This window comes from Ornithodoros turicata, chromosome 8 (genome assembly GCF_037126465.1).
Source record: "Ornithodoros turicata isolate Travis chromosome 8, ASM3712646v1, whole genome shotgun sequence".
Classification (NCBI taxonomy): Eukaryota; Metazoa; Arthropoda; class Arachnida; order Ixodida; family Argasidae; genus Ornithodoros; species Ornithodoros turicata.
The window spans coordinates 10,455,983-10,482,003 of record NC_088208.1 but is presented as its reverse complement, the minus strand read 5'-3'; the positions used below and the strand labels follow the sequence as shown (position 1 = coordinate 10,482,003).

Sequence of the window (26,021 nt, the reverse complement as noted above, 5' to 3'; positions counted from 1 at the left end):
GAGTGAAGTTTAGTTCAGTGGCAATTGATGACATGTCCTTGCTGTTAAACTGTGGCCCGTTATCGGACTCGACGACATCTGGTGTGCCAAAAAGGGCTAAGATCTGTCGTATATAGTTTTGGTACTACCTGTTCGGAAGATGTGGATCGTATTGTCTCCACGACTGGCAAACGCAAGTGCTCATGTATGACGACAAGCAGATACTTCCCTGACTGCAGGGGTCCTTGGAGGTCGACTGCTACCTGTGACCATGGCGTGAGTGGTTTATGGTCTGTTATCGCGACAAATGGAGCTCCGTAAATGTACTGGTAATTATTTTGCATTTCTTATGAAGGTGTGTGAAAGTGCACGTAAAATATGAACTTATTCAGCGTAAAATATTTATGGTTGCACTACTACCTTACTGACACCAGTCGGTTTAACACCGTACCCTGTAGTCTAACGTAAGCCTGTTAATATTTTTTTCTCCTTTTGGTTAGTGCAGGTTTTCTCTGGCATAGTACACACAGTAACTGCGTTCTACTAAGTACTCATTCTTCAATGCGGCCACTTGCACAGATGTGGTTGACTTGGTGGTACAGGCAGGCATCTGTTGATAGCTTCGCATCCTGGCGGAGACCAGTGCTGTAAAAAAGAAGGGAGTATATGCATGATATTCTCGTAGCCTAGTTAACGTAATTTGTAAACGTTTTCCGTTATATATAGCGGGTATCGGTGAAACTCACGCCGCACCAAACGTATCTGATTATCAAAGCATCCGTGTTCGAGTATGCAGTGTAACATAAAATAAAAAACGCGTCATATCACAACACAACGCGTTTCTAATGAATTCGTTTAAGAATTTCGCAGGCTCACTTCCACCGTAAAAACGTTGTGATCTTCCTTTTGGCTATGTTTTGTATTGCACGTTTAACCAAAGTGTTCCCAAATTTCGATTATAAATCGTAAATCCACGTGATACTTGTCGAAGTATCTGGTATACATATTCCCGATGAAAACGGAAATCGTTTAGGACTTCCCCCCAGCGTCCTATGTGGCACAATGTCAATGTCTCTGTCGGAATCTCGTCGCTCTGACAGTAGTTGTTCCGATCAGTATGCCTGTCTTCGGGAACATACACGTGCTTGCTCACCAAGCCAGATCGCTCGCGCAAGTATAGCCATAGACTTGGGTGACCTCATTTCGGTGCCCCCAGTAGCGACAGCATTTCTTTGTCGAAGCCGCAGGTAGCAAAAGACTGTTGAATTTCCTTTAATCTTCTTCCAGGCGCTTTCAAGCCAGTCGCGATTGGCATTTTTTTTTTTTGTGTGTGTGTGTATGTGTGAGTGTGTCTTGAAGCTTGGCTGGTTCTCTTAAGCTCTGCTACAGGTACTGAATCGCAATTGTCGATATCAGAGGGAGAAAGTTATCCCGAGGGAATATTATCTCCCAGGGAATATCAAGGGAATGTTCATGGTCAAATAAAAACATCCAGTGGATATCCTCTGGAGGATACGGAGGGCACGCACCCTGTAAGTCCATGCAAGGCGGACATTGCGACGCCTGCAGAGTTACATGCTGTAGCAGATGTATGGGGCTGTAGCAGTGCCAGTTACGAAACGGAGGACTGAATGCAATACACATTCTGAAATTTCATCAGTACATCACACAAACGTGTGAGATACCGTGTTCTCTTTTAACCAATTAGAATAACAATCATTGTATGCTGCTCGCTGTGGTGTGCTATAAGGACTTAGACGAACATTAAAAACACGCGTCGCAGATGTACGCCTTGATTTCGCAATTTGTGACTTTGGTATTGCGGGTTTTGGGATCTGGGATTTGGACGCTCGGATATCGTGGGAAACCCTGTAACCGACTTCCCTGTAGCAGCGGATGAAAACGAGGGACGCGCATCCCCCCTACAGAAGCAGTGAGAAATCACTTTAGCTTCAGAAGGTGTCCGCGAGCAGGTTACGTCGAAGTGTAAGACGCGATGTGTTGGCGAGTTCGCGAGACATTCACACTGGAGCGCAGTCGTACGTCAGAACCGAAAGCAACGATAAGAGCCGTCACAGTCACAGTAGTGATGTAAACTATGACTATACTGAAGCGAGCGACGGTTCGAATGATGAACTGCTTTCGGAGCGCGATGCCTTGCACGCAATGTACTCAATCCGTAAGAGGCTTACTGTCACGTCTTTCTACGCCACTACCCAAAGGGTACAACAGAACAAACAGAACAGTTCTATCGCGCGAGTTAGCGCGAGCAAGCGATGGCCATGGGTCCACCAGTTCCTTCACTACACCGCACGGAGAGTATAGTACATAATAAGAGTTCAAAGTGCGAGGGATGAGGACAGTTCGCGCTCGAAGACAGAAGCTTCTGGCGAATTCTTTTCTTGAGGTTGATATTAATAATCAGAATTCGGGGCTTGACGTCGCGAGATGCCTGTAATCATGAGCGACGCCACACTGGTCGGGTCTGTTGATTAATTTTGTCCACTTTGAGGGTTCTCTAGCGTGTGCCAAAATCTCGGCACACATTTAACGTCCCTCGCGGAAGACGGCGCGCCTCAGCAACTTGTATCCTTCCACAAGGTTGCCACCGTTCGGGTCTGAACCCGCGATCTTCGGGTCAGCAGGCGGACACGCTATCGACTCAGCCAGCGAGGCCGGCAAGTCAAAGGAAATGCCTTCATACCATAACGGACTTGTCACACCAGTTGAGCTGCGGCTTTGCAGGGACAAGATGCGAGAGATGTTTGTGGTACTGCTCCAAGAGGATGCCAATGTTCTGGCGGTATTCTGCAGAATTAGACCTGCAAACAAAAAAATAACGAAGAACGAATGACAACAGTAGTATATGGAGTGGCATGTGCTATGAAAGCCACTCTCTGTGAGTTCAATGTACCGTTTTCGCTGGTTGGGCTGCCATAGTTTTCCGTAGGCTTGGCCATGGTAAAATGCGATACGAATGCCTCAGCAAAACTAGTTAGGCTGTGACACCCTAGCTCTATGTATAAGCATTGTGTTTCAAAAATACCGATGATTTTTTCACGCGTAAAAAGATCTTAAAAATGGCTAGGTCTCAATAGTAACGAATTGTATATCAAGGAAATGCAAAGAATATCAGTTGATGAAAAAGCACACAGTTTGATTTGAGCCCATACACTGCCGATTTGGGTTCCCAGGTCCCACTAATCAGATCATATGTTGGTGATTTATTTTTATTTTGGGCGGTAAACTCCGTAAATTTTGACAGGTGTATTGAGTATAAGAAGGCGGCGAGTTTGAAGTACTGGGGTAATTTAAAGCATCCCGCTACACCAAATATGTCCCAAAAATATCCTGGGGAAGTGTTAAAATTGGCATTCGGATATGCCAACAACGTCCCAGTATACCCAGTATAGTAAAGAGTATACCCAGTAACACTCATGGCGGCCTCAAAAATATTGTGGTTTTAATTCGAGTTATCTTCTATCATGTGATTACTCTGCGAATAAAGTTGTAAAACCAAAATGTTTCTCTCTTTGCTTATGTCATTCCAGTAAACATCATATGCGCAAAATATCACTCGCTGGGTCAATTCTTTGTACATCCTGCAGATCTCCCTGGGATATACAAAGTAACACAACTTTCAGGTCTCCCGGTCAGATAACGCCCAGGTCAGGTCAGGTCAGGTCAGTTAACTCCCGGAAGACGTCTGAGACATACGTGACGTGTGTGATTTTTTTTAGGACGGTTACCGTTTACGTGCAGCTTCCAGCGTGAGACAGATCTTTCATACTGCTAAGTTAAGCAAAGAAAAGCATGTGTGTACATGTACCTTATACATATGGCACCAAGTAAAACTACACCAGTGGTAACACTTTTAAAGTGACACTAAAGAGCAACGATTCCTGCTCGCGCAATGAAATGCGCCATTTACCAGACGCCAACACCAAAGGAACAAGGTTAATCGGTTACGCCGTTCGTTACTTGTCAGCGGAAGAAATCGCAATTTACCGTCACATTAGTCGAAACATTAATTCGCTTCCTCTCCTTCTTAAGAAGGTAGACAATGCCGAGCGGGCTCTCATTGGTCTCCTCAAACGGTTTGTCCAATAATTGCAGGAGATCCTTTAAGGAGACCAATCGGAGGCCGATCCGGAGTGTCGCGCTTCTTGAAAAGGAAAGGGCAAGCGGTAAAAAACGGGAAAAGCGAAAATTGCGGTTTCTTTCGCTCATAAATCGCGAAAGACGCAACCGATACGTCATGCTTCTTTTGTGTTGGTGTCACTCAAGGCAACGGTATCTCTAATTCTGCGAAGAAAGGTTTCTGCACTTGAGTGTCCCTTTAAAAACTGGACGTATTGAAATAAGTGCAGCCCACAAAAGAACCGTCATGACTTGTGCGAATGCCGACGAGGCTAGGTATGCTGAAAGCCTGGCTACGGACTTACGGGATGGGAAATTTCTCGCCGGGATCTTTTCCCAAATGGTATAGCACAGGAAGCGAAGTGTAGTTGCGCTGAATGTGGCTCGTTATGTTGTTGACTTCAATGTCGGGACAGAAGTCGACCCCCTGCATGACAGGAAAGCGCTACCTAGAGATGAAGTTCTAACAAACGGCAATAACGAAACGTTCACAATGCGTTATCGTTCGTATCACGCAATTTCAGAATACGCTCCTCGAAAGCTCTGCAGCCCAACAGGAATAACACTAGAGAAAGAAGGAAAAGGGCGTAGGCAAGCTGGTATAGACTCATGGTAGGGGACCGAGAGACACGGAACAAGAAGGACGGACAACAAATTCTGAGAGAATTTCTCAGAGAATTTGTTGTCCGTCCTTCTTGTTCAGTGTCTCTCGGTCCCCTACCATGAGGAATAACACGCCATCCTTGCCCGTTGCTAGAAACTACAGCACCGTTTCACTCCACGCGCATCAACGACAATAACGCTGATAATCCGACGTAAATTAGCGTATACCGGAGGTTATCGGGTAAACAAAAACAAGCCCCCGGCAAAACTTGCGGTGCCACGAAGACTTCCTGTCCTTCCGCGACTAAGGACGTTCAGAACCAGCCGCCATGCAGAATTATATCTTTCGCTTTCCTGGTTTGTTGAAAACGGAGGATGTATGCCTTTTTGTCGCAAATTTAATTGCCACAAAAAGGAGTGTACCACCGTCTCTCTCCTCAAATCAGAAGCGACAACTGTATCAATCGGCACAGTGGTTGTCGCAGAGCGTTTTGCTGCGAGACCGGATGTCGTTTTGGCACCAAACCGGAAGCAGTGAAACCGGCATGTATTAGTTTCTGTGCAGTTTGATGCAATGCAATGCCAGAGGAAACTTCGGAATTCCCTCTCTGAAAATCGGGCAAGTCCAGCGGGAATCGCAACGAGTCCAATCAGGGAGAGACCTTTGGCTTCCGGCGGGCTGCTGTGTGCGAGTCGCGAAGATGTGTGATCGGCTTGTGGAATGTGGGAATGATTTTTCTGGGTTAGTCCAGGACGTGTTCGTACAGCCAGGAAGGTAATATCATCAGGAGGGTAGCACGAAGGAGACATGGCCGCGTCTGGTGGTCTATTGGTGTGCCTGGCCTACGTCATTACGATGTTACTATCGCAGTGCTTTCTTATCTGCAAACGAAGTGCGAATCTTTAAAACTCGTCTATTCAATACTGCTTATGGAGTAAATTGTGAAGTAGACTAGTACCAAATCGGTGGCTGTATCGGTCTCATACACACGTTTCCGGATGCGATAGTCCTTTAAGCCTACAAACGTTATGTCTATGGAGCTGTGATGTAGAGTTCGTATTTGAATGAATTTAAATCCTTGCCATCGGCTGGCACGTTAGGCGGCAGCAAACAGACATAGCGGACGAACCTTACTGGCTTCATCAAATTTTACCGATGATATGAGAACATGAAAAATACACGTGGCGTCTAGTTATCGCTCGAGTCAACGTGCTCCGCGTAAACTGTGATGTTATTACATTGCATCCATCGACATCGCCACCATTCCGGGCCGATGAATATTGCCCAAATCCTTCTCCTCCACCTTTTCCGCTTCGCTCAGGAGCGTGCGTACGCGAGGGCGCTTCCTCTCGTTTCCTTCATGACTGTACAAAACTCCAGTGCGCGATTCTTCAACGATCATCTACTCGATAAAATGACCGTGGCGATTTGTTTCGATTTAGAAGCGCGATAACAAATTCATTTCTCTGGAAGAATTAAAAAAAAGAAGATGTCTAAAATGCATTTAAAAGATTACCTACATTTTGATACTCTTCCCAGGAGTTCGTCCAGCACCAGAAGTGAGCTTTGTAGAGCCCGTATCTCAGAGCCATGAGCTCGTTTCCTCGATAATAGAAAATGGCCCTATCGAGGAATGGGCGTGAAACACATGGAACTCATCCATATAGGGCTAGATTTCGTGGAATAACAATAATAATAATACCACGGTCCCTTGATAGCTTTCTGGTCATGCAGCTCCGTTAAAAAGTTGGCCTAGGGACAACGGGAGCCGCGTGGTGGCGCCGCGATCGGAACGCGGTAGAATCTCTCGCTCGGGCCAGTCATGGGAACGGCAGATTCAGTGTTGTTTTTGCGCTTTTCCAGACATCCTACGAGAAAATTATTTGTTGCAATGGTTTTCTGCTACGTTGCAGCAACTATAATCGAATAATCGTTTTCTGTTCGGCATTATTTTATGCGTAAAGCTGCTGCCGACCACTTCGAGTGGCACGGATGTATTGTCGCGAGTCTCCTATCTTCAAACCTTCAACCGGGGATCCTAGCGCAGTTTATGTGCATAGGGCACGGTGATAAGGTGATCTGTACTTTACTTAGCGGGTACAGTACATTTTACAGTTAATTGCGGACAGTTGCTGCGCCCATGACGGCGTACTAATTGACGCGATCGGCCGATCGCAATCATACCAGTCCTTTCACGAGGGGAGCCAAATCAGCTCAAAAGCCCCAGTTCCATAGCAATTTTCTTTCAGGTTCTATCCATAACAGCACTGAGTTCGTTGTTCGTGTCTACGGCAGACGCCTTCTTTTTACGGGGTTGTTTCCCGGGCATCGTTGTCTGGCGGAACGGCTTCGCAGTTTCGGCGTGCTCAGATACGACGGCAGCCGTCGAATATGCGCGGCACTGCATCTTCTCGAAGCTTTGACTTTCCACGCTTGTGCAGCACTTTATCGCCGTTGATGACGAGCTCGTCGTGCTATACGACATCGCTGTGGTCAAAGTGCTCCTCGCAGACGCGTGTGTGTGGAGAGTCAAAACTGAACTGCCCACCATCAATGCGATGGATGGCACGTTTCCACTTCTCACGCTTGTCAGAATTCGCAGGAAAAGCGAGCATGTACACCCCCTTGCCACCCCCCGAATACCCAGAGCGACATTTGGTAACACAGCATGTCTCTGGCATGCTGCTAGCACACGGTTATAACGCGACAACAGCCGAAAAACGTGTACTGCAATGGGAGACGCAGGCGTCTCTCTCCCGCGTTCCGATGGCAGCGCCGCCACGCGGGCGCTCAGGTCCCTGGGCAAAGCTTCCCCATAGAGTTACGGAGAAGCTGCGTGACCAGGAAGCTATCAAGGGACCGTGATAATACCAACAACTTTATCCAACTGATTTTACACATAAAAAAAAAACAGTATGGCCTATGCCTTTTGGCATGTGGGCCGTCCTTGCTATATGGCCGACAGTCACTCATACCAGTATTTATGCACTTAAGTATGCATCTAGCTGAACTATGCCCACTTCATCATCAGAATATATATGTTGTTGTTGTAACTAAACTATGATACTAACATATTATATGTTATTATTTATTATCAGTTATTATTAGTATTATTATCTCATTAATTAACTTATTAATTAGATATTGTCTGGACCGTGCGAGGTAGCAAAATTCAGAAAATTCAGTCATTATTCAAATCTAGAGATGGGCCGAACCCAAAATTCGAATCCACCGAATCCACGAATCTTACGAATCTCGAATCTTTCGAATCCTTTCTTTAAAAAAAAGAATTTAAAAAGCCAACAAGAAAAAAAAAACACTTCTAGTTTAAAGTGTTTTGAAGCAGAAATATGATGCCTTTGTTTAGTGAAAAACAAATGAAATAATGCTTCAGTTTCAGGAGAAAATATACCCATATAGTTCTTGTTAAAGGAAATTTATTTAACGTGTTGTTCATCGAACAAGAAATGTATAAATCCTCGAGTCTCGAGCAAAAACCAGGTTACTTGTAATCTAACAGTTCCTGCCTGAACTCTATTAGTCCAGACCAACGCAAGAAAGCACCTATCGGTTAATGAGGCTTTCGGTATAGACTCTGGAAATTCTGACCGCCAATTTGAAAAGGAAACAAACAAACGTGGTTGGTGGATTAGAAAGATTCGATTCGCCATTTTGGGCACTCGGGATTCGGATCTTGAATCCTTGCCTAGGATTCGAGGATTTAAGGATTCGTGGATTCAAGGATTCGGTTGGCACATCCCTATTCAAATCCATCGTCCTTGTTCGTGTCAACAATGTTGTTTCTGCTCCCGAGAGGTGCGTAGTTCTGGTTTGAGCTCATTTGCAGAGCGAAATTTAGCAATTTACATCTCAACGTATATTCGGTTCTTAGAGTGTTTGATAAGGACGATGGGTTTGAACACTGACTGGCTCCAATTCTGCTATCTCGCATTTCCCAGAAAACGTACAATTAATAACTGAATTAATTAATTTCAGCTGAGTACTCGTCCACCTCGCCTGATAAGCCGCCTGCCAAAATGGCACCAGCGCTGCTCTCAGCGCTTTTTTATAAAACAACCGTAACCAACAAAAACAAACACCATGTATACTGGCTGCAGTGAGACTAATGTTAGGTCTCCGCGCGTTTACTAGGCTGTGCCAGAACTAAACTTTTGATTTAGGATTTCGAACGTGTAGGATTTTGAACCTATCCGGTTTTTGACTGTGCGATTTCGTGATAGCCCCGGGCACTCGCTGACGTTTCGTCAACTGCCCTCTTAGAAAATATCGGCCAGTCGCGATCCGGCGCGATGTTCTGATCGGGCTATAAGGCATAATGGGTGCAATAACGCGTGCTCAAAACAATGGGATTAAATCCTGCGCGACGTCTTACGTGCACTAGAATTTACCTGGTAGCCTTGTGTGTTGGACCGATTTCTAACGCTACATATCTCGCTGAGGTGTCTTTAGGTAAACAGCTCTAGTTCGAGTGTAAGCAATAAACTCACTGATTGAGTGGAGGTGGACTTGCGTGACGCGTCAGCAGATGGTTGACCAAACTAGTTCCGTCGAGGACGAGTCCTGGGGGGAGCTTAATCCCTGCAAGTTCTGCTATGGTAGGGAACAAGTCCATCACAGTCCACGGCGTATGAGATATCTGCGTAGAATCGCCAACACGTTAGGCAGATCATGATAGACGCATACTTAATTGTAGCTCAGCACGTGCATGCTTTTTTATCGCAATAATTGCTGCATTTAATGCATTAAATGCATTTTGTTGGACCAGCATCGCTGTACTCAGTAGAATTAGCGGCAATGAAGGATGCATAGTCCCCTTTACGTATCCCCATAACGATGCATAATCGCCGCAGCGGACAACATGAAGGATGTGCAGCTCAGTATCTAGGCATCTTCCCACCAACTGCTCAACAGGAGCTTCCTCCTCTTTTCCAAATAAGGTAGCACAGTAGCAGAAGACACCTTGTGACGTCAACTCGGCTAAAGTTAAAGAAGCGAATCTTAGGTTAGTTTTGTTTTGCGTGTGTCATGCTATAGCACCGCGGCAATGGCGAAGCGTTGCAGATATATGGACGGATTAAGGGGGACGACAGCATGTATGTACCGTTCAAGAACTGCGCCAACATCCGTTTGGAGGTTTAGGCTTGTAGTCCCGGTCGGCAATCATAGAGGTGTGAAACAGAGTCCCGCCACCAGCTCCCACTGAGTTTTCGTCAACTACCATCTTTCAGATCGTTGATCGTTGGTTATTTAGGTTAAATATTGTGTTGTCTTAATTGTACGTTCAGACTCTGCACTGCGAGGATCACTAGGAGGAAGGGGGGGGGGGGGGGCAGGGGCCCGCCCCGCGTGACTCGACGGATGGGGTGACACGGCGCACCACTACTGTCGCCTGCACCCGTTCTCTGCCCTCCGTCAGCACGTAGATTTCTTTTTTTTTAGTGATGTGTAATCTATCATGCATCATCGAGATCCGTTAGTGGGGGTAGGGGTGGAGAGGGTGACGCGAAGAGCTCCCGCGCCGGGTGACGCGTACGCCACTTATTTACACTGCTGTGCAGTGGTGTCATCTGGGGTCACGATGCGGCGTCTAACAGTGGCAGAAAAAGGGGGGGAATGTGTTTATTAAAGAAGAAAAAAGGAGAGGAGGAAAGGGGCAGAAAGAGGCTTCTTCCATCAGCTCAAATTGTAAAGGAGTGCTACGAGGGAAGACGAAGTGTCTACAGCTGTGTCAATACATGAAGTGAAGAGGCTTAAGTGGCTACCATTGCACGGCACATCGTCAGCGGCAACCAGGACAAGCTTCAAGAAAAGCAGGGAACATTGGCCGGAACAAGGGTTCTGGGAGGAGACCACAGGACTGGTACTGGTTTTCTTTTTTTTTTCTATAGTCGTTACGATGTCCACTTGAGTGCGGCCACCAACGGCAAGATACCTCGACCTCCCCCCCCCCCCCCACACACACACACACAGGAGAGGAAGGGTCGACGCTGACTGTGGTTTGGCTGGGACTGAGCACTGAGCATAAAGCTCCGGCGTTGTCCGTCCACTGCCTTCAAGGGTTTCATTTTTTATTATTTCTTTCACTTAAATAGCAGTCTTGATTAACGTCGCCTGGAGGAATAGGAACAGGCCCTACATCTTCCTGCACTCAGGAAGTCGCCGTGCAAAATTACATTGTGACGCTTGAGTGAAGTGGTGTAGAACAAGAAAGGATCTTCGTTGTCTACGCAAGGAAGTTCAACGTCATTAATAGATTGTCGCGATGGCCGCCACCTTTGGCAATTCGTGCAACGGGTTACACAGCTTGCTTCTCAGCTATTAATGGCGTGAGACCAACAGGAGACTGCGCTCGACACATTGTCTTCTAACAACAAACTTATTTTGGTTTATACACGGTTTAGCTGATGCGAGCTACTTGTATCGGTATCTCCCGTGGCCTATAGAAAGTTCACCTTATGCCTAATTAACTCAACCCGACCGATGGCGAGCCACCGCAAAATGGCCCTTTATCTCGAATAAGACTGGGTTTCACTGTCCCTAGCTGCACCCACTTGTTTATGTTTTTTTTTTTTTTCATGTTAGAAGGCGCCGCAAAGTCTCTTGTGTAGCCGCGCCTGACACTGGCATCTGCATTCCTTGATGTGTGCACTCACTGGTGCATCAAGATTACTCGAGACGGAGGTTGCAAGTTTCAGGAGCCCTTTGATTGCATACACCTGCTCGCGCGGATGACGTAGAGACTGTTACACGTGAACGGGACTTCATATGCTGTGCGCCTACGAGAGACAGGATGCATTGCCTTCCACGACGGCAAAAAGGGGGTTAGAGACACTAGTGGGGGTCAGCCGTGTCCAACATAAAAGGCCAGCTTGCGTCAGAACAACGTCGGTCGGCTTCAGGCAGATGAAAGTGGAATTTCTAGGTCACGAAGGTGACAGAGACAAATCGGAGCTTTGAAACAGTTCAGAGGTGAACGAAAATATATCGATATCTGAAGGCGGTTCTGTCAAGTGTCATCACTAAACAAGTGATAAGGGGGGATAAGGGGAGGCCTCACATCATGAATTGTGTGACCTTATCCAACTAGCTCGTGCTCGTGCACTAGCAGCTTGCTTGTTTGTGTTTATTTATCACCATCCAATCGCGAATTCCATAGAGAAAATATTCACAGAGAAAATTTTCCTCACAACGATCAACGGTCAAGTGCCTACTCCGGGCGTTGTCGGATGTGTTTGCGTCCCCATCTGCCATCTGGGACACCATCTGCCTTCGGCAGGGCAAAAGAGCTCCTCAGAGAGTACTTGACGCTGCTGAGTGGAGTACCTATGCGCGATCGGGTTGATAACGCGGGGTTCATAGTAGCGTAGCCATATCAAAGTTAATCTGGTAGTATCCCGACTAAAGAGCGCACAAGCAAGACAAGGAACATACACGTTTTTCCCACTCACTCATACATTCATACACGTAGCATGGCGGACTGAGAACAGATAGGCAAACGAGCTGAGACGAACTTCAGCTCGAGACAGACACAGCACATAGAACCTTCAGTTGTATTCGTCGACTTTGTGCCTTAGGTTACGTAGTAGTTTGTAGGCTCTGCGTGTGTCCGTCTCGAGGTAGGGCTCGCCTCGGCTTGTTTGCCTATCTAATTATGCGTCACCTTTCCTGGAGGAATGTTCCCAGGCCACCAAGCAATAGCAGGTTCACGAAGACCACCTTCAAACGTCGTTTCCTTGCCGCACAGAAAAGGACCGTTGCTGCCAGCTGTAAACGTAAAGGCGAAACAACTATAGGCTAACTCAACTAAAATAGGTAGCTTTGATGTTTTAATGCGATGATCTGGATCCGTCGGTCGATTTTGTGAGTCGGTTGAACTTTCGCTGGACTGTAAGTTAAGTGTAAGCGTCATGAGTAAAATTCTCAAGAATGTGCTTCTTTATCCGACGATCGAGAGAACTGCGATGACGTAAGATAAGTAAGTTACACAAGCCGACAGATATCACAAGGGTGTACCACTGATGTACCACTGGGTGATGGTCACGGAAGACTGTTTTGAGATATGAGAGAATGTAATCTGCACGTTTGGTCGGGAGTCGATCGCCTTCATGCGTTGACGAGCAATAATCATATGACACTGATGGCGTCGTTATACCAAGGATAGCAGAGACTATAAAATTCAATTCTGTAAAATGCTCTGGTAATTCAGTGGAAATATTTTCACTGTAACTGTATAAGAAAGTATTGTCCTTTCTACGGTATATAGTATGGACCTGCGTACAAGAATGGTTTCTGCACACCTGATTAGCAGGTAAATCATCGCGAGCAGGCCGTACCGTACCAGTTCCTCGTTGCGTGCTGAATGAGTGATGACGGTAACGACGGGCGATTCTGATGGACTTCGAAATGTACAGCACAAGACATATTTCAGAGGATTTATTTTATATGTAGGAACCATGTTTCTTTCTAGATCACATGTTCCATCTAGTCGTAACGAGACGCCTGGCTTGATTGGGTTTCGTTTTGTACGATACGATTTCATTAGATATAATGAACGTCATAATACGAGAAGCACGTACCTTCTGTCTTACTCATTAAGGCAGCTCCGTTGTCTGAGGTGAAGAACACAAGGGTGTTATTAGCCTGCCCAGTAGCATAGAGGGTGTCCAGTATGGTCCCCACAGCTGCATCCAGTTCTTGTACAGCGTCGCCATAACTGTGTGAACGTATGCGCGTGAATGAATGAGTTGAACGTGCTGCAAGCACACTTTAGCTTGCTTCCTGGGTAGGGGGGGAATATGTTTATTTCGGAAAGGTCAGCCTGACCGAAGGTCGGCTTGCTATTCCTAAATCAAAATGTAACTGGGTGTAAACCTTGAACCCACCTTTCATTTTCACTTTTGTTTTTTATTTTGCATTAAACATATCCCCTCCCCCCACAGGATGAAAAAAAAAACGCATATTGCACACGCAAAGAGAGTTCAGGAGCGGCCACCCCCTGAGCTAAGGCTAGAGGGACCCACCCACACCTTGTTTCATGCATGGAGACGTGGCGTTTGGTCCTTATAGTTCGTACTTGAGGTGCCGAAGTGGCGGTCCGCCAGGGGTTGTCATGCGGCACGCGTGACCCCAGAGGAGAAAAATAAAATATATTCGTATAAAAATAGCGGATATAAGAAATATTCGCTTCACCAACGGTTGTGGCGTCACAATTGGGTTCTGTGCTCGTGCAGTTTACCTTGCATTAGTGACAGGAAACTGTTGCCACTGGCATGTAGTAGCCGATGACCCTGTAACTAATGACGAATTCGGGTGGTCATTTCGTGGCAACTTTTTTCTTTTTCCTACGCTCTAAAAACTGAACTTCACCGCATAGCACGCTTTGCGCCAACCATTTTCACGAATGATAGGGTTATCGCTTCTGATTATTCGAAGAGTGAGGGGGCTTACGCCTTTATGTATCAATCTGTATAAGTGATAATTGACACCAAAAAGGCGTACGCCCCCCCGTCACGGGAACGCGTTTTGTTCGTAAGTACACGGTAACTTGCTTTAGTCGCCCGTGTGTCTTCGAATCATCTTGAATTGTTCATTTCGGACCTCAAACTCTGCCTCAGATTCATTTCATATCTTCTGTTGTTGTACAAATCTGATTAATGGGACGGCATTCTTTACCACTTAGTCAAGAAAAGTACACGTTGGACGTAACCGTTGCCACACGTGATGTTTCCGGTACCGCGTATTCCTCTTGCGTTCTGCACACTGTGACTTGTCTTCTAATAGGACGGTAAATATTCGAACACACAGAAATGAAGTGCAAGCACGCGTTCAACGTAATACTGCCATCTGAACTGCGACACAACTACAGCTCGCGTCGTCTGCTTTGCTGGAGCCATGCTGTCTGGAGGGTCACGTGAGCGGTCACGTGGTAGACAGGAGCATCCCAGAATGCAATGCGAGGCCAGCTACGCTCGTCCCGATAGAAAACTGTCGGAGGGGCCGCTCCTTGTGTTGCGTGCTCCTTCCTCCATGGTCAGCGACAATAATTCGAACTTCTAAACCCCCCCCCCCCCCCCACGAACAACACCAGTCGCGCCACCCTCATCAGCCTAAAGAGCGTTTCCTTTTGCGTATTTCCTTTTTTGCCTATACGTCTGATGCTCTCGCAGTAAGCGTAGGCACTGAGGTACTTCTGTCAGAGTTCTTATTCTCGTCGGAAGTACGGACGTGACACGACATAACGAAGATGCAAACGCAGTAAGATAAGATGACATATACCTATTCAGTTCACCTATAGAGGCAGCCAAAAAACACAGCCGCACCCAGGTAGTATTTTCCCGCTGATTTCAGTTCCAGTAAATGATGAGCGTGTGAATATACTCGTACTATGCGGTTCACTTGGGCAACCGTACCTCGCACCAATAAAGTCGAAAGTTTTAGATTTCGAGCAGAACTACACTTACACACCGCGTTGACTTCTGCCACGGAACTCTTTCGAAGCGTACACCGGACCATGTGTTGCATCCGGGGCCCAGTAGAGGAAGAAGGGAGAATTTCTGTCTGATTGAGTCTTGATGAACGACACAGCTTCCTGCATTCAAAGGTGTTATATTGTTTGCGCACGTGAACTGTCAATACAGAATACGATTAATGCACCAGTAGTGTGAACCACAGGGGCGGCACTCCATGTATTGCTCCGTAGACGAAAGCGTGCTGGGCGAACGCAATGCATCCTGGACATTGGTTGCACTAAAGATTGCGGCATTAAACAGCATGAAACGGCATTGGTTGCATTAAAGATGGCGGCGCCCGTTATCGGCGGGCAAACCGTTTGTAAACAATGCGGTTGTTGTTTCTGCGCGAAGTTTTGGATGTCTTTCGATCACGGTAATCATTTTTATCCGATAATCTTGCAGTAAAACGCGCAGTTTTGCACATCACGTTAGGCCTGGTACTGTTGACGACTTCCAAACATGTGATGACGACCGCGCGTTAAGACTCACTGAGCCGATGCGGTGTACTTAAACTAACGAGAAATGAGCTACGATGTTGCCGAAGAAGCATCGCATAGTTTACACTGGCAAAATATGTTAATCTCTTGGCTTTATGACGACAGAGATATGTCGGTAACCGGCAAAAATGACATGTAAACAAAGTCACATGACCTCAAAATGACGTTTTCTATGACGTGGAGCCAGGACAAGATGGCAGTTTTGCCAAAAGCACCCGCTTGAGGGTAGTTACAACAATGGTGGGTTTGTGTCCCCCCTGTGGTATGAACTCATGTTGCATGCATAGCACAGTACAAGCTCGTCTCATCGTGTGCACTTACGGTGCAGCATTTATTATTCTCATACGTAATGTGCTCGTTGCGATTGAAATCGCAGCAAGGAGAGCAAACTTAGCTGACGCTGATAAATATGGCGGGGAGGGGGAATATGTTTACTAAGAGAAAATGAAAGGAAAGGCTAGCCAGGCAAAGAGCCGGCTTGCTATTCCGAAAAAAAAAGAAAAAGGAGGGAAGGGGAAAACGAAAAAGAAAAGGAAGGAAAAAGAAAAAAAGGCGGAAATATCGCCGGAATATTCTTCTCCCTGGGGAAATGAAAACCGTGTGACTGTAACACAATAATTTGAAACATGACTTTGCAGGCATACTTTAAATTCACAGAAAATGCGAACACATAATTAACCATGCCTAGAAGAGCTAGCGCAGACACGCACTCTTAAAAATGGCTGTGCCTGTGCGGCACACAACACATGTGCTGCACTGTGACGGCGTGCTCCAAACGTACCCCCCCCCCCTCTCGTATTGCTGCAAGTAGAGTCACAGGATCGGGGAAGATAACACCTGCCTTTTCTCGCATCGACCTCGGACCAACAATGGCGGCCGCAGGATGGGTTGGCATGCCACGGCCCCCATTGTTGTGCCCACGTCGCAATGGCAAGGGACGAAGAATGGTGGCACTTTCCCCAATACAGTGACATTAGCTACAAAATGTGTGTCACCGTCCCCCGTAATCTTCGTATCAGTAGGAACAAAGGGTGTCTACAGTGTGCCACATGAGAGCGCCGCTATAACTGACATGAATGATGTGAGAGGACTGTCGACTAATGAAGGCAGCTGGGCGGACTATGCTTCTTGCCCTTTTCGTAGACTACCGAAATAAGGCCCCGTGTGGGTCTGTCGTCCTTCCTAGTGTCCAAGCTGAGGTCTCCTGTGTAACTGACATAACATTCTTCAAGTACCACATTCAAAGAGCAGATGGTGTCTGCATGATCACGGTATAGAGTCTCGATGCTCAACTTTTCGTTGTTTCATACGGTGGTGGTAGTGGCGATGAATGTAACTGCTCGGGGACACTCTTACGGGGGGAAACATCAGGACGATCACAAGGGGCACTATGCGTTCCGGGCTGAGTTCACGGGGACCTGTGCTGACATAGCTTGCTTTATTGAGCTCCCGTATGATTGTCATTGGTGTCGTCGCTTCGAGATACTGTCTCCACCCAACGGTTTTCACGTGCCGCCGCATGACGTTTGTAGCCCGCCATTGACATTGATATATTGACAACGAACTGTGTGTTCAGTTCAGCATCAGGCTCGATGTTCCAGTTTGTTTACATGGTGCTCAATTTTGCCGTACAAAGGAACCTATGTAGAACAAGCTACATCTTCGCTGTTTTTGCAGCTACATAACAATCGCGAACCGTGGCGTTTGAGGCAATATGAATGGAATGTTTATGTAAAAATAGGAGTAATCTTTGTGTAGAATCAATCAAGGGTCGAGCGGGTGGAATCTTATTTGATATCACAGTGATAATGGAGTTCGGACAGACAACAGTGGATATGTGTCACTGTTCTCGAGGTACGACATATGCAGCGTTTCTTGGCACTTACCTCGAGGTAGTTTCTTGTCAAATTGGACTCTCCTGTGTGACGGTCGATTTTGAAATCTTCGTAGTACCTACAGAAATACATTCACAACAATGACCGCACCCACACTTGGGTGAAGTTGAAGGTGAAGTTGGCAAATTCCCTGCTTTTTGCATTTTGAGGTGCCTAACCGACTTACATTTCAATGCTTAGAAGATGTCCAATTATTAATCATTCATGCCGCATAATCTTAAGTGAATTGATAAAAAAAAACTATGCAGTAAATAATCAGAAATGTGAATGCACACATATTACAATTATTACAGATCATGATATTGCACACGCTTTTTCGAGGCAGAGATGAGGCTCCTCAATGTGCCGACAATGCTGATCATTCTACAGAAACAGTGAATCCCGATTACCTTCCGATCATGGAGTTGTTCCGAAAGAAAGCGATGTTTGGACGACTGACGTCGTCATATGGTCCAAAGTGGCAGTTTGGAGAACCGTACCATTCGTGGAACCCATGTCGTAAAGGTAGGTACTGGGGCCTGTGACCGAGATGCCTGAAACAGAAACGTGGTATCACGTACACCCATGTTTTAGAACACAGGTAAACATTCGTAATTTTCTAAATGGAACATGTTACAACAATGTGAGTTTGAAGACCTTAGCAGCTTAATTCAAGTTACTTGCTACGTGATCTGTGTTCCTTCGTTCTTGAACTCCGTCTAATGAGTCCATATCTTGATGGGTGGTACATGCCGTTTTGTAAGCCTTGATTCGTCCAATTTATACAAATCGTCCATATGGTGAAATAAGCTGCACCTTTATGTGTTTCTCTGGGTTTATGTTTGATCACTGAGTCGCAATAGAATTTCTACAAAGAACATGTTGAAGTAACAGTGCGATATCAATCCATACCGTATGATGTTTCAGTGAACATAATGTCTTATCCCCAGGTGGCACAGATAATTAGAAAACGAATATATTGATTTGTGCGATTTGGCGCTGCTCCATGGCAGAGTAGTGCAGCAACCTCACCTCGCGAGTATAATTCACGTGTGCATTTCTGGACGTTATGTTCTAGCACTGGAGAGTTTGCTTTACAACGAAATCAAGTAAGCATATTTCGAGTAAGCAGTCGTTCATGTCGCAGAAAGAAGTTACAAAGCTGTGCCTGACTCCAAGTAAACGGCCGACGGCCCGCACGAGACTACCTGTGATATTACGCAGGGTTCAGGAAGCTGGAGAGGGGAGCCGTTAGGGGTTTCGGTTTCGGTTTCGATATAAGCTTCCGAGCTGTTTTAGCAAATAACCAGTCCCCGATCGCGGGAATTATTTATTTTCTACTTTCTAAAGAATGTACCGAAATTGTATACACGGTCACTAAAATAATTTCTAGTTGCCGTTTTTCGACACCATAGGACTGTGATCCTTATTGTGAATGGGATCATTATTTCATTCCCCACATCACCAACAACAACTGTGTAGAGTATAGCGCCTGGCGGTGAAACTCCCCGTTCATCGTCTCCAAATAGAGTTGTTACTGTATAGCTGTTCTAACTGTCCCGGAGTGTCCCTTTAAAGACGAAAAAAGCAGCCAACGTAGAAAGGAAGAAGATCCAGCGAACCGCCGAGGAAATTTTAAGGGGAGAGACTGGGGACGAGTAGAACAGTGTGTGTTCGCAATATTGGCGCCTCTCGTCCTGAAGCCCTTAAGGGGATGTTGGCATCCGTTCCAGTCGATTTCGAAATATATGGTGTCATTTTTTTCGTGGTTGACAACTGACCACGGTATCGAAAATCTGGCGCGAAATAGTGGCACTGTTTCCCTCCAATCCGATGGCATACATGATTACATTACATTACATGATACATTGATACCCAATTACCTCACCGGAAAACGGCGAAAAGGTCATTCCCTACACCACCAGTTAGAGGACGGCCGCGGGTAGGGTTGCCGCGGCAGTGCGGGCCTCTAGACAGCGATTTTCTCCTCCGAGCGATGCCCCTTATACTGCTTTTCTTAGGGAGCGACGTCCGCTGACGTACATGGCGACGGAGGCTCAGGAAGCAGCGCTGATCTCCAAAAATGTGTTCATTTAGCATCTAAACACTTATTGGACGAAGAAGCTAACCAGGCACTGTTAAGGAAGAAACGCATGGGACGTTTTCCCAGCGTCTAAACGTCGCGCGCACGCCGTTGCCTTCGACACTCGGCGAAAAAACGGCCCCGAGACGGCCACCCGAAATGCATGGGACCCGTTCAGAGCGAGTGACGCAAGGCTAATGCAGCCGTATTCATCCACCACAAGTGTGTGTTGGAATGTGCTGATGTTGTTGCTTTCTACGGTTTCTGCCTGCATTCGTTCCAGATATCGTTGAAACATAGAAGGGAATTTACTGTGGCGTTGACGGCCTCAAAAATTTTGTTCGAGTTACTTATACGCAACTTCGCCTGCCGCACGGCGGCCTTGCACTGGCCACCCTTCGGATACACGCGCCCGAATGCGCGCGAATACTCGACAGATGCCGGCGTAGGCTCCGCGCGCGCGTTGTAACACCGTTTTTTTCCCGAGGTCACACGCACGCCGTGCTGCGCGCGTCGTGAAAACGACCCATGTGTTTGGGCCTTTAAGGGAATCGCCTCAGTACGAGAGCCGGCGATGTTTGTAATTCGAAGTTGGATAGGGTTGCCCCGCTCCGCGCGTGTTTCGTAGAGACACGTCAAGTGTCACATTTGAGCTACACAGTACCGTCTGCTATTAGAAATATTTATGCTAGCCTTTATGATGAACGCCACCTGAGCCTCCGAAGATGAGCCAAGGTTGACTTCATAGCGGTCACCTCGTCACAACAAGAAGGTCAGCCGCGCAATGCTCGCGGCACCCTCGCCCACGACTGTCGTTTCATGGAAGCACGCAAGTTGTGTCATACGTGCAGAAGAATTTAAGGAAAGGGTACCTCGACCTCACTCCAAGATACAAAAGTATGAATACCCAAACAAACCGAACACAACTCCTTAAGTGAAGATTTACCAAAAATTATAGTAACATAGTTAGAGTGTAGAGATACACTGCGCTGCACCAAGGCTAAAAATGCTGCGCACTTGTGCAAGACGACACGGACTACTTCATCCATAAACGTTTATTATTTCTTACCATTTTCCGACGATCTTGTTGCGGTAACCAGCGTGCTCCAGTAGCTCCGAAATAAGTAGCTCTTCGTCCGGAATGCCACCTACGATTTCTTGTGGTGTATAGGCTGCATAGAACGCACAAATCTTCATCGAGCTCCTACAGTGGCAGTGAAGGACTTTGGACACACTTTTGAGTTCGCGTCGCAGCGATTGCACTAACGAAGAATGGCCTGGGACAGAGAGTATTCCACCTTCTTACAAAAAAGCGACCAGTTTTTAACTGTCTTCAAGAACTTTCGTGACTGTACGCGCCGTCCAGGGGTGAAAGGGCGTTGGTAGACCAAGGACATTGGGCTTCTACAGCGACTAACCATTGCTACAGAGTCACTTCGATTCACCTCGACATTCTACTATCTTCTGTCAGTTCGGGGCCCCACAATATATCAACGTGGCAATAACACAACAAAGAGGGACGGACAAGCTCTAAAGTGAGAAATAACGAACCATTCCTGGCGTGATCGTTTGTGGTGTAGAACCCGTTCCTGATTGGCAGCCGTCCGGTAAGCAAGGCAGCACGCGCTGCAAGTAGATGGAGGTTTCTTCACCATCCTTTGTCCTCCTACGTTAATGCTATTTCCAGTGCAATCACTAATTGCCCTTCCCAAGATAAGAAAGAACGTATCGCTATATAGGTGCTCTCGTTCCCACAAACGGATGAACCATCTAGCCTCTTTGATACACCTTTTCTCCCGCGAATTTCGATTCTTTATTCATGTGATGTGAATGCAGGACGTACTGGCAAGCAACCCAGTAGAAGTCACGTGCCACTTACAGGCGTTCCACTTTCCAAACATGATAGCGACGAGAAAAAACTGCTGCTAGTCCACATAACAGGAGTCCACAACGCTTTAGTACTCCACGGCAAAGAACAAGAAAAGTCAACCAGAAGCCAGACGGGACTCAAAAATGTTCTTCTTGTACCGATTAACAGCGCCCCTGGACAAACCTGTGCTTGCATGACTTGCACTCACCGTTATTGACGTTCCCTCGTATAATTTTCACTAGCGCCCTCGCATACGCACAACGAGATGCATGATATCTGGCGCACATTTATTACAGGGTGCTAACAGGGTGAGTGGAGTGTCCCGTCCACCTGCGTGATGTTCCGTTACGTCGTCGGGATGTCCAGCATGTGTCATACTAACAAGCAGCGCACTTCACCGGTAATCGAGAGGTGTTTGTTTGTTGACTCGTTCCTGCGTTCACTACCATAGCACTTCTTAGGCGTTAGGTGCCCTAAGCGTGTGATGTCATTTTTCGTTGCCAGGTCCTCGGCGTGATTTTCTTCGAGAATTTTTACCTATCTGATTATGTGTTTGTAACACTGTTTATCAGTACCGTAGGAAGGAGCCTGAAGAGTATGAGGGTACTATTCTACACGTCCATGCGAGGTCATTCATTATTTTGTGTGGAAGTCATGCTAGTGCGATGTAAACAGCAGCGCCCGTAGTCTAATTGGCCGGTAACCAGAAAAGCGTGGTTTCGTCTGCCCTTCACAGGCTTCAGGGACAAATGTAGTATATCGCTGCATCCGTTTCGTCTAGCACGCTGTTCGGTAATTTAACGCATTATCCAAAAGCCTAGTTAGTTGACACTAAGTTCATAGAGTGTTTTCCCGTAAATAAACACTCTTGCAATTACTCTCCTATAGATAATCACGCAACACTGGAGTCTGCATGAAGTAGTTAGTCAGAATCACGACTCATATGCAATACACCTACAGCTCAAAGTATGGTTCATTGGTGTTCTGCAGCGTGAACGTGGAAGCACTACAGAAAGGTTTCGCTGGGAGAGGTGCCTTCTCCCTGCAACATAACGTGGAGATCGCCCGTTCTGTCCTGTTATCCGCACTTTAACTGCGAAAATATACAGTGATCGAGCTATACATACAGGGAGAGCAGAGAGGATTGGCCGTGTAAAAATCTGTGAAGAGCATTCCTTCCGAAGCCATGAGGTCCAAGTGAGGCGTTTCTTTCGAGGGATGCCCGTAGATGCCAGGATCGCCCCATCCCATCTGGCAGACATAACGACACTCATTCATGTTGCGTGGTAAGCGTTACTTGTCTTCAAATACTGTTAACAACACGACATCCCATGTCATTTAATGAAGGCAACATCGTGGTTTATCTAGAATTTTAAGCGGAATAAATATATTACCAAGATAGAGTACACCTGTGCTGACATTTTACTGCTAGAATATACGCTGAAATAGTGTTTTTATTGCAATGGCATTCTGACTGCGTTGTCGTTACAGGTACTGCAGCGCATTTCCACTGGCCACGTACAAGTCACGCCTTTTGGTCGGTAGGCACGATTTGTAGACTTTAACTGCTTTCTTATTATATCACATTCGCGCTCGCGAGACTTACGCGGTGTTGTTGCACGTCAGAGTGTCAGTAAGTCTATTGTGGTACTGTACGGTACACGCAAGCACGGACTGTAAAAGCTCTTACAGGAAGTACGATACTCGGACAGGGGGCGATACTCGAGGGCCTTCGTTAAACCAGTGGATCGGTACTACGAACACAGAGGAAACAGTAGAAGGGATGCAGAGTACCGATGGAAGAAAGTGGGAAAAAGGGACGTTTCGAAGCGAACCTCTACACTCCTAAAAATTAACTTGACCGCATAGCACGCTCCTAGCCAACCATCATTGCAAATGATATCGTTATCTGCCCCGATTGGTTGAAAACGGGAGGCGTACGCCTTTTCTGTGACAATTATGAACCGTATAAGTGTCACAAAAACAGCGTATACGCCTCCCGTTTTCAACAAATCAAGGCAGATATCGATATCGTTCGAGATTATGGTTGGCTAGGTGCGTGCTATGCGGTTAAGTTAATTTTGAAGAGTGTATACCTACCCGGCAGCTCTTTTACCTTGTCCTACCACTACCACAGACTCGGAGCGCACCGAAGGTTGCCACGATATGCCCTCTAAAAAGACAGATCTAGCCCAAACACTCTCTCACTGCACCTTTCCCAAATGCCACTCTGAGAAGTTCAGGCCTATGAAGCTGCCTTATTATTAAGCGTGCTCTCTACATTCTGATCTTGCGATGTCTGACAGCATAACTGAGTTTCATACCACATGTTACAGCTTGAACTGGTGAAATTGAACAACAAAATGATATGTAGACCGCGAACCGGAGCCCTATTTTGTTAACTGCAAGATAATCCAAGGACACCGCAAAAGCAAGAATGACTCACATCATCCATCAGCATAACGACGAAGTTTGGCGTTCGCTGGGTCTGTTCGTCACATCTCGTTTCGCGTGTGATCAACACAAGGAAGCACAACACTCGCCACACTGTCATCCCTCCGGTAACACAACTCTGTCACAGTTTTGCAAACGGAGCAGTGACTGAGGTTCGGTCACTTCTCTCGAATGGTATCTAATCTGAAGCGAGGCAATTGACTTATCAAGCGCGACACATGTGTGGCGACAGCTTGAGATTGATGACCAAGAAAGCACCGGCGTTTGAGCTAGACCTATAATTCTTCATCGGTTTTGAACAGGTGGCATGTTCTGATGGAGGTTCCATGCGTGTAATGAAAAGGTGTCCGGCAAGCCAACCGACGCGTGAAGTACTGAACGACTCGTCACACTTTCCTTTATGCCAGACATCGCCAACAGAACTGAGACTGAGAGAAACATTTTTGAGAACTGACACCTGCAGTTGAACAAGCTACGTAGAATAAGTAGCAAACTTCGACTAACGATCAAATGAACTACATGGAAGGGTAAGGAGCAAGCATGAATTCTGAGCACTTGTACGGCATTTCATGTAACATACCAAACTACGGAAAGGAAGGACAACAGAACCGTAATCTGATGACAAGTAGTTGGCCTAGTTCGGAATGAGTATCGGTTGAATGTGGAATCCGCTTATAACATCCTTCACAAGACCGCCTACGATCCACACTATAAACGGCAGCGCACTATAAGGAAATATAAGAAAATATCACATTTTTAGGCCAATACATGCAGACATTGAATACCCACCTTTCTGGTATACCATCTTGGGCGCCGGACCGGGCAACGCGGCGATCCGTTGCGGAGAAAACAATTTGTTTAACGTTCTCGTGGAGCCTGGAAAATCACCGTGATTTTTGTCTGACGTAGTTTTCTGACCGTGTGATGCACGTGCATTCCCAACAACGGCGCGGCAACTGAATGCCTCGGCAATCACTCTATTCTGAGTAGAGAAGTCCCTTGGTTTGTGCACACACACTATAGCATCTTTGCGAGCCATCTCCCCGTCCAATATTGGGCCCTTTTCGTCAAGATTTTCTCAAGAACAATCAACATACATGACAATCCCATTGTAATGTTCACTAGAACTCGACAACCCATAGCAAGGTTGCACCATAATGTTTCACTTTCCTTGTCAATGCATTTTTGTCAATTGTTTGTCAATGTCTTTTTTTCCTTCTTTCTTTCCCACAAGGCTTGTTATATATTCACGTACGTCTGTGTGTCTACTGCTGGGACTGTTACACAGGGCACGCCCTCACAGTCCCATTTGTAATTCATTGAAACTCAGAAAGAGTAAATAAAACCTGAAACCTGAAACCCAACTTTTTATGTTCTGGAAGCAGCCGCCATCTTGGTTCGCGATGCCAATGCCAACCGGTCGAGCCAACTGAGAGCGAGCGGCAAATCACGCGTCCTACTACTAATGCGCATGCGCGACATTCGGATCGGACGCTTCGGCGGGTTAAAATGTCGCACGTTACTGTAATGATAACGGAATTGTGGCAGGTCAAGTAAAAAACACAATGTTTGACAGGAAGGGATGGCTCTTCTGTAAATTTAGGTGCTCTCAAGTTGCTGCAAGCAGTGTGAGCTGTTCCCGCGTATCTCCGTCACCGTCACGAAATGTTTCGCTCCTTTGTACTCTAGGAGCGGGTCGGAAATTTGGTTCATGGAATATTGCGATCCCAATGAAGGCTTGTGAGGGATCGATGACAATGTCGTCGGAGCAGCACCGCTTCCATCAATATATATATATATATATATATATATATATATATATATGGACAGGTAGCGAAACTCCTATAAGGTCCTGAGTCTTCAGATGACGACATACTAGAGGCTGTCAGCGCATGCATGCGTTGCACGGACTACTACTTTTGTAAATAAATGACGTCAGATATGACGTCATCAGCATGAACAACAAGGAGTGCATAATTAACCATGGC

General features: G+C 46.4%; 1 protein-coding gene across 1 annotated transcript; it reads right to left on the bottom strand.

The window, feature by feature from the left end:
* Window positions 1-332: 332 nt before the first annotated feature.
* Window positions 333-24,209, bottom strand: LOC135365927 (N-acetylgalactosamine-6-sulfatase-like). Its single transcript, XM_064598589.1, has 14 exons — window positions 24,026-24,209; window positions 22,707-22,830; window positions 21,261-21,335; window positions 20,779-20,881; window positions 18,037-18,180; window positions 17,639-17,705; window positions 15,205-15,332; window positions 13,321-13,457; window positions 12,405-12,508; window positions 9,232-9,380; window positions 6,244-6,346; window positions 4,425-4,546; window positions 2,684-2,801; window positions 333-624 (listed from the first exon to the last, which is right to left on the bottom strand). Exons 1-14 carry the CDS (start codon window positions 24,131-24,133, stop codon window positions 538-540), a joined length of 1,569 nt encoding a protein of 522 aa, XP_064454659.1. The 5' UTR covers window positions 24,134-24,209; the 3' UTR covers window positions 333-537.
* Window positions 24,210-26,021: the final 1,812 nt, after the last annotated feature.

Coding starts and splice junctions, on each gene's coding strand:
- LOC135365927 (XM_064598589.1), bottom strand. CDS start 24,133: ATGACAGTGTGGCGAGTGTTGTGCTTCCTTGTGTTGATCACACGCGAA. Junction 20,882..21,260: donor AAACGATCACGCCAGGAATG/GTTCGTTATTTC, acceptor CGTTCTATGCAG/CCTATACACCACAAGAAATC. Junction 9,381..12,404: donor GGAACATTCCTCCAGGAAAG/GTGACGCATAAT, acceptor GATTCTACGCAG/ATATCTCATACGCCGTGGAC.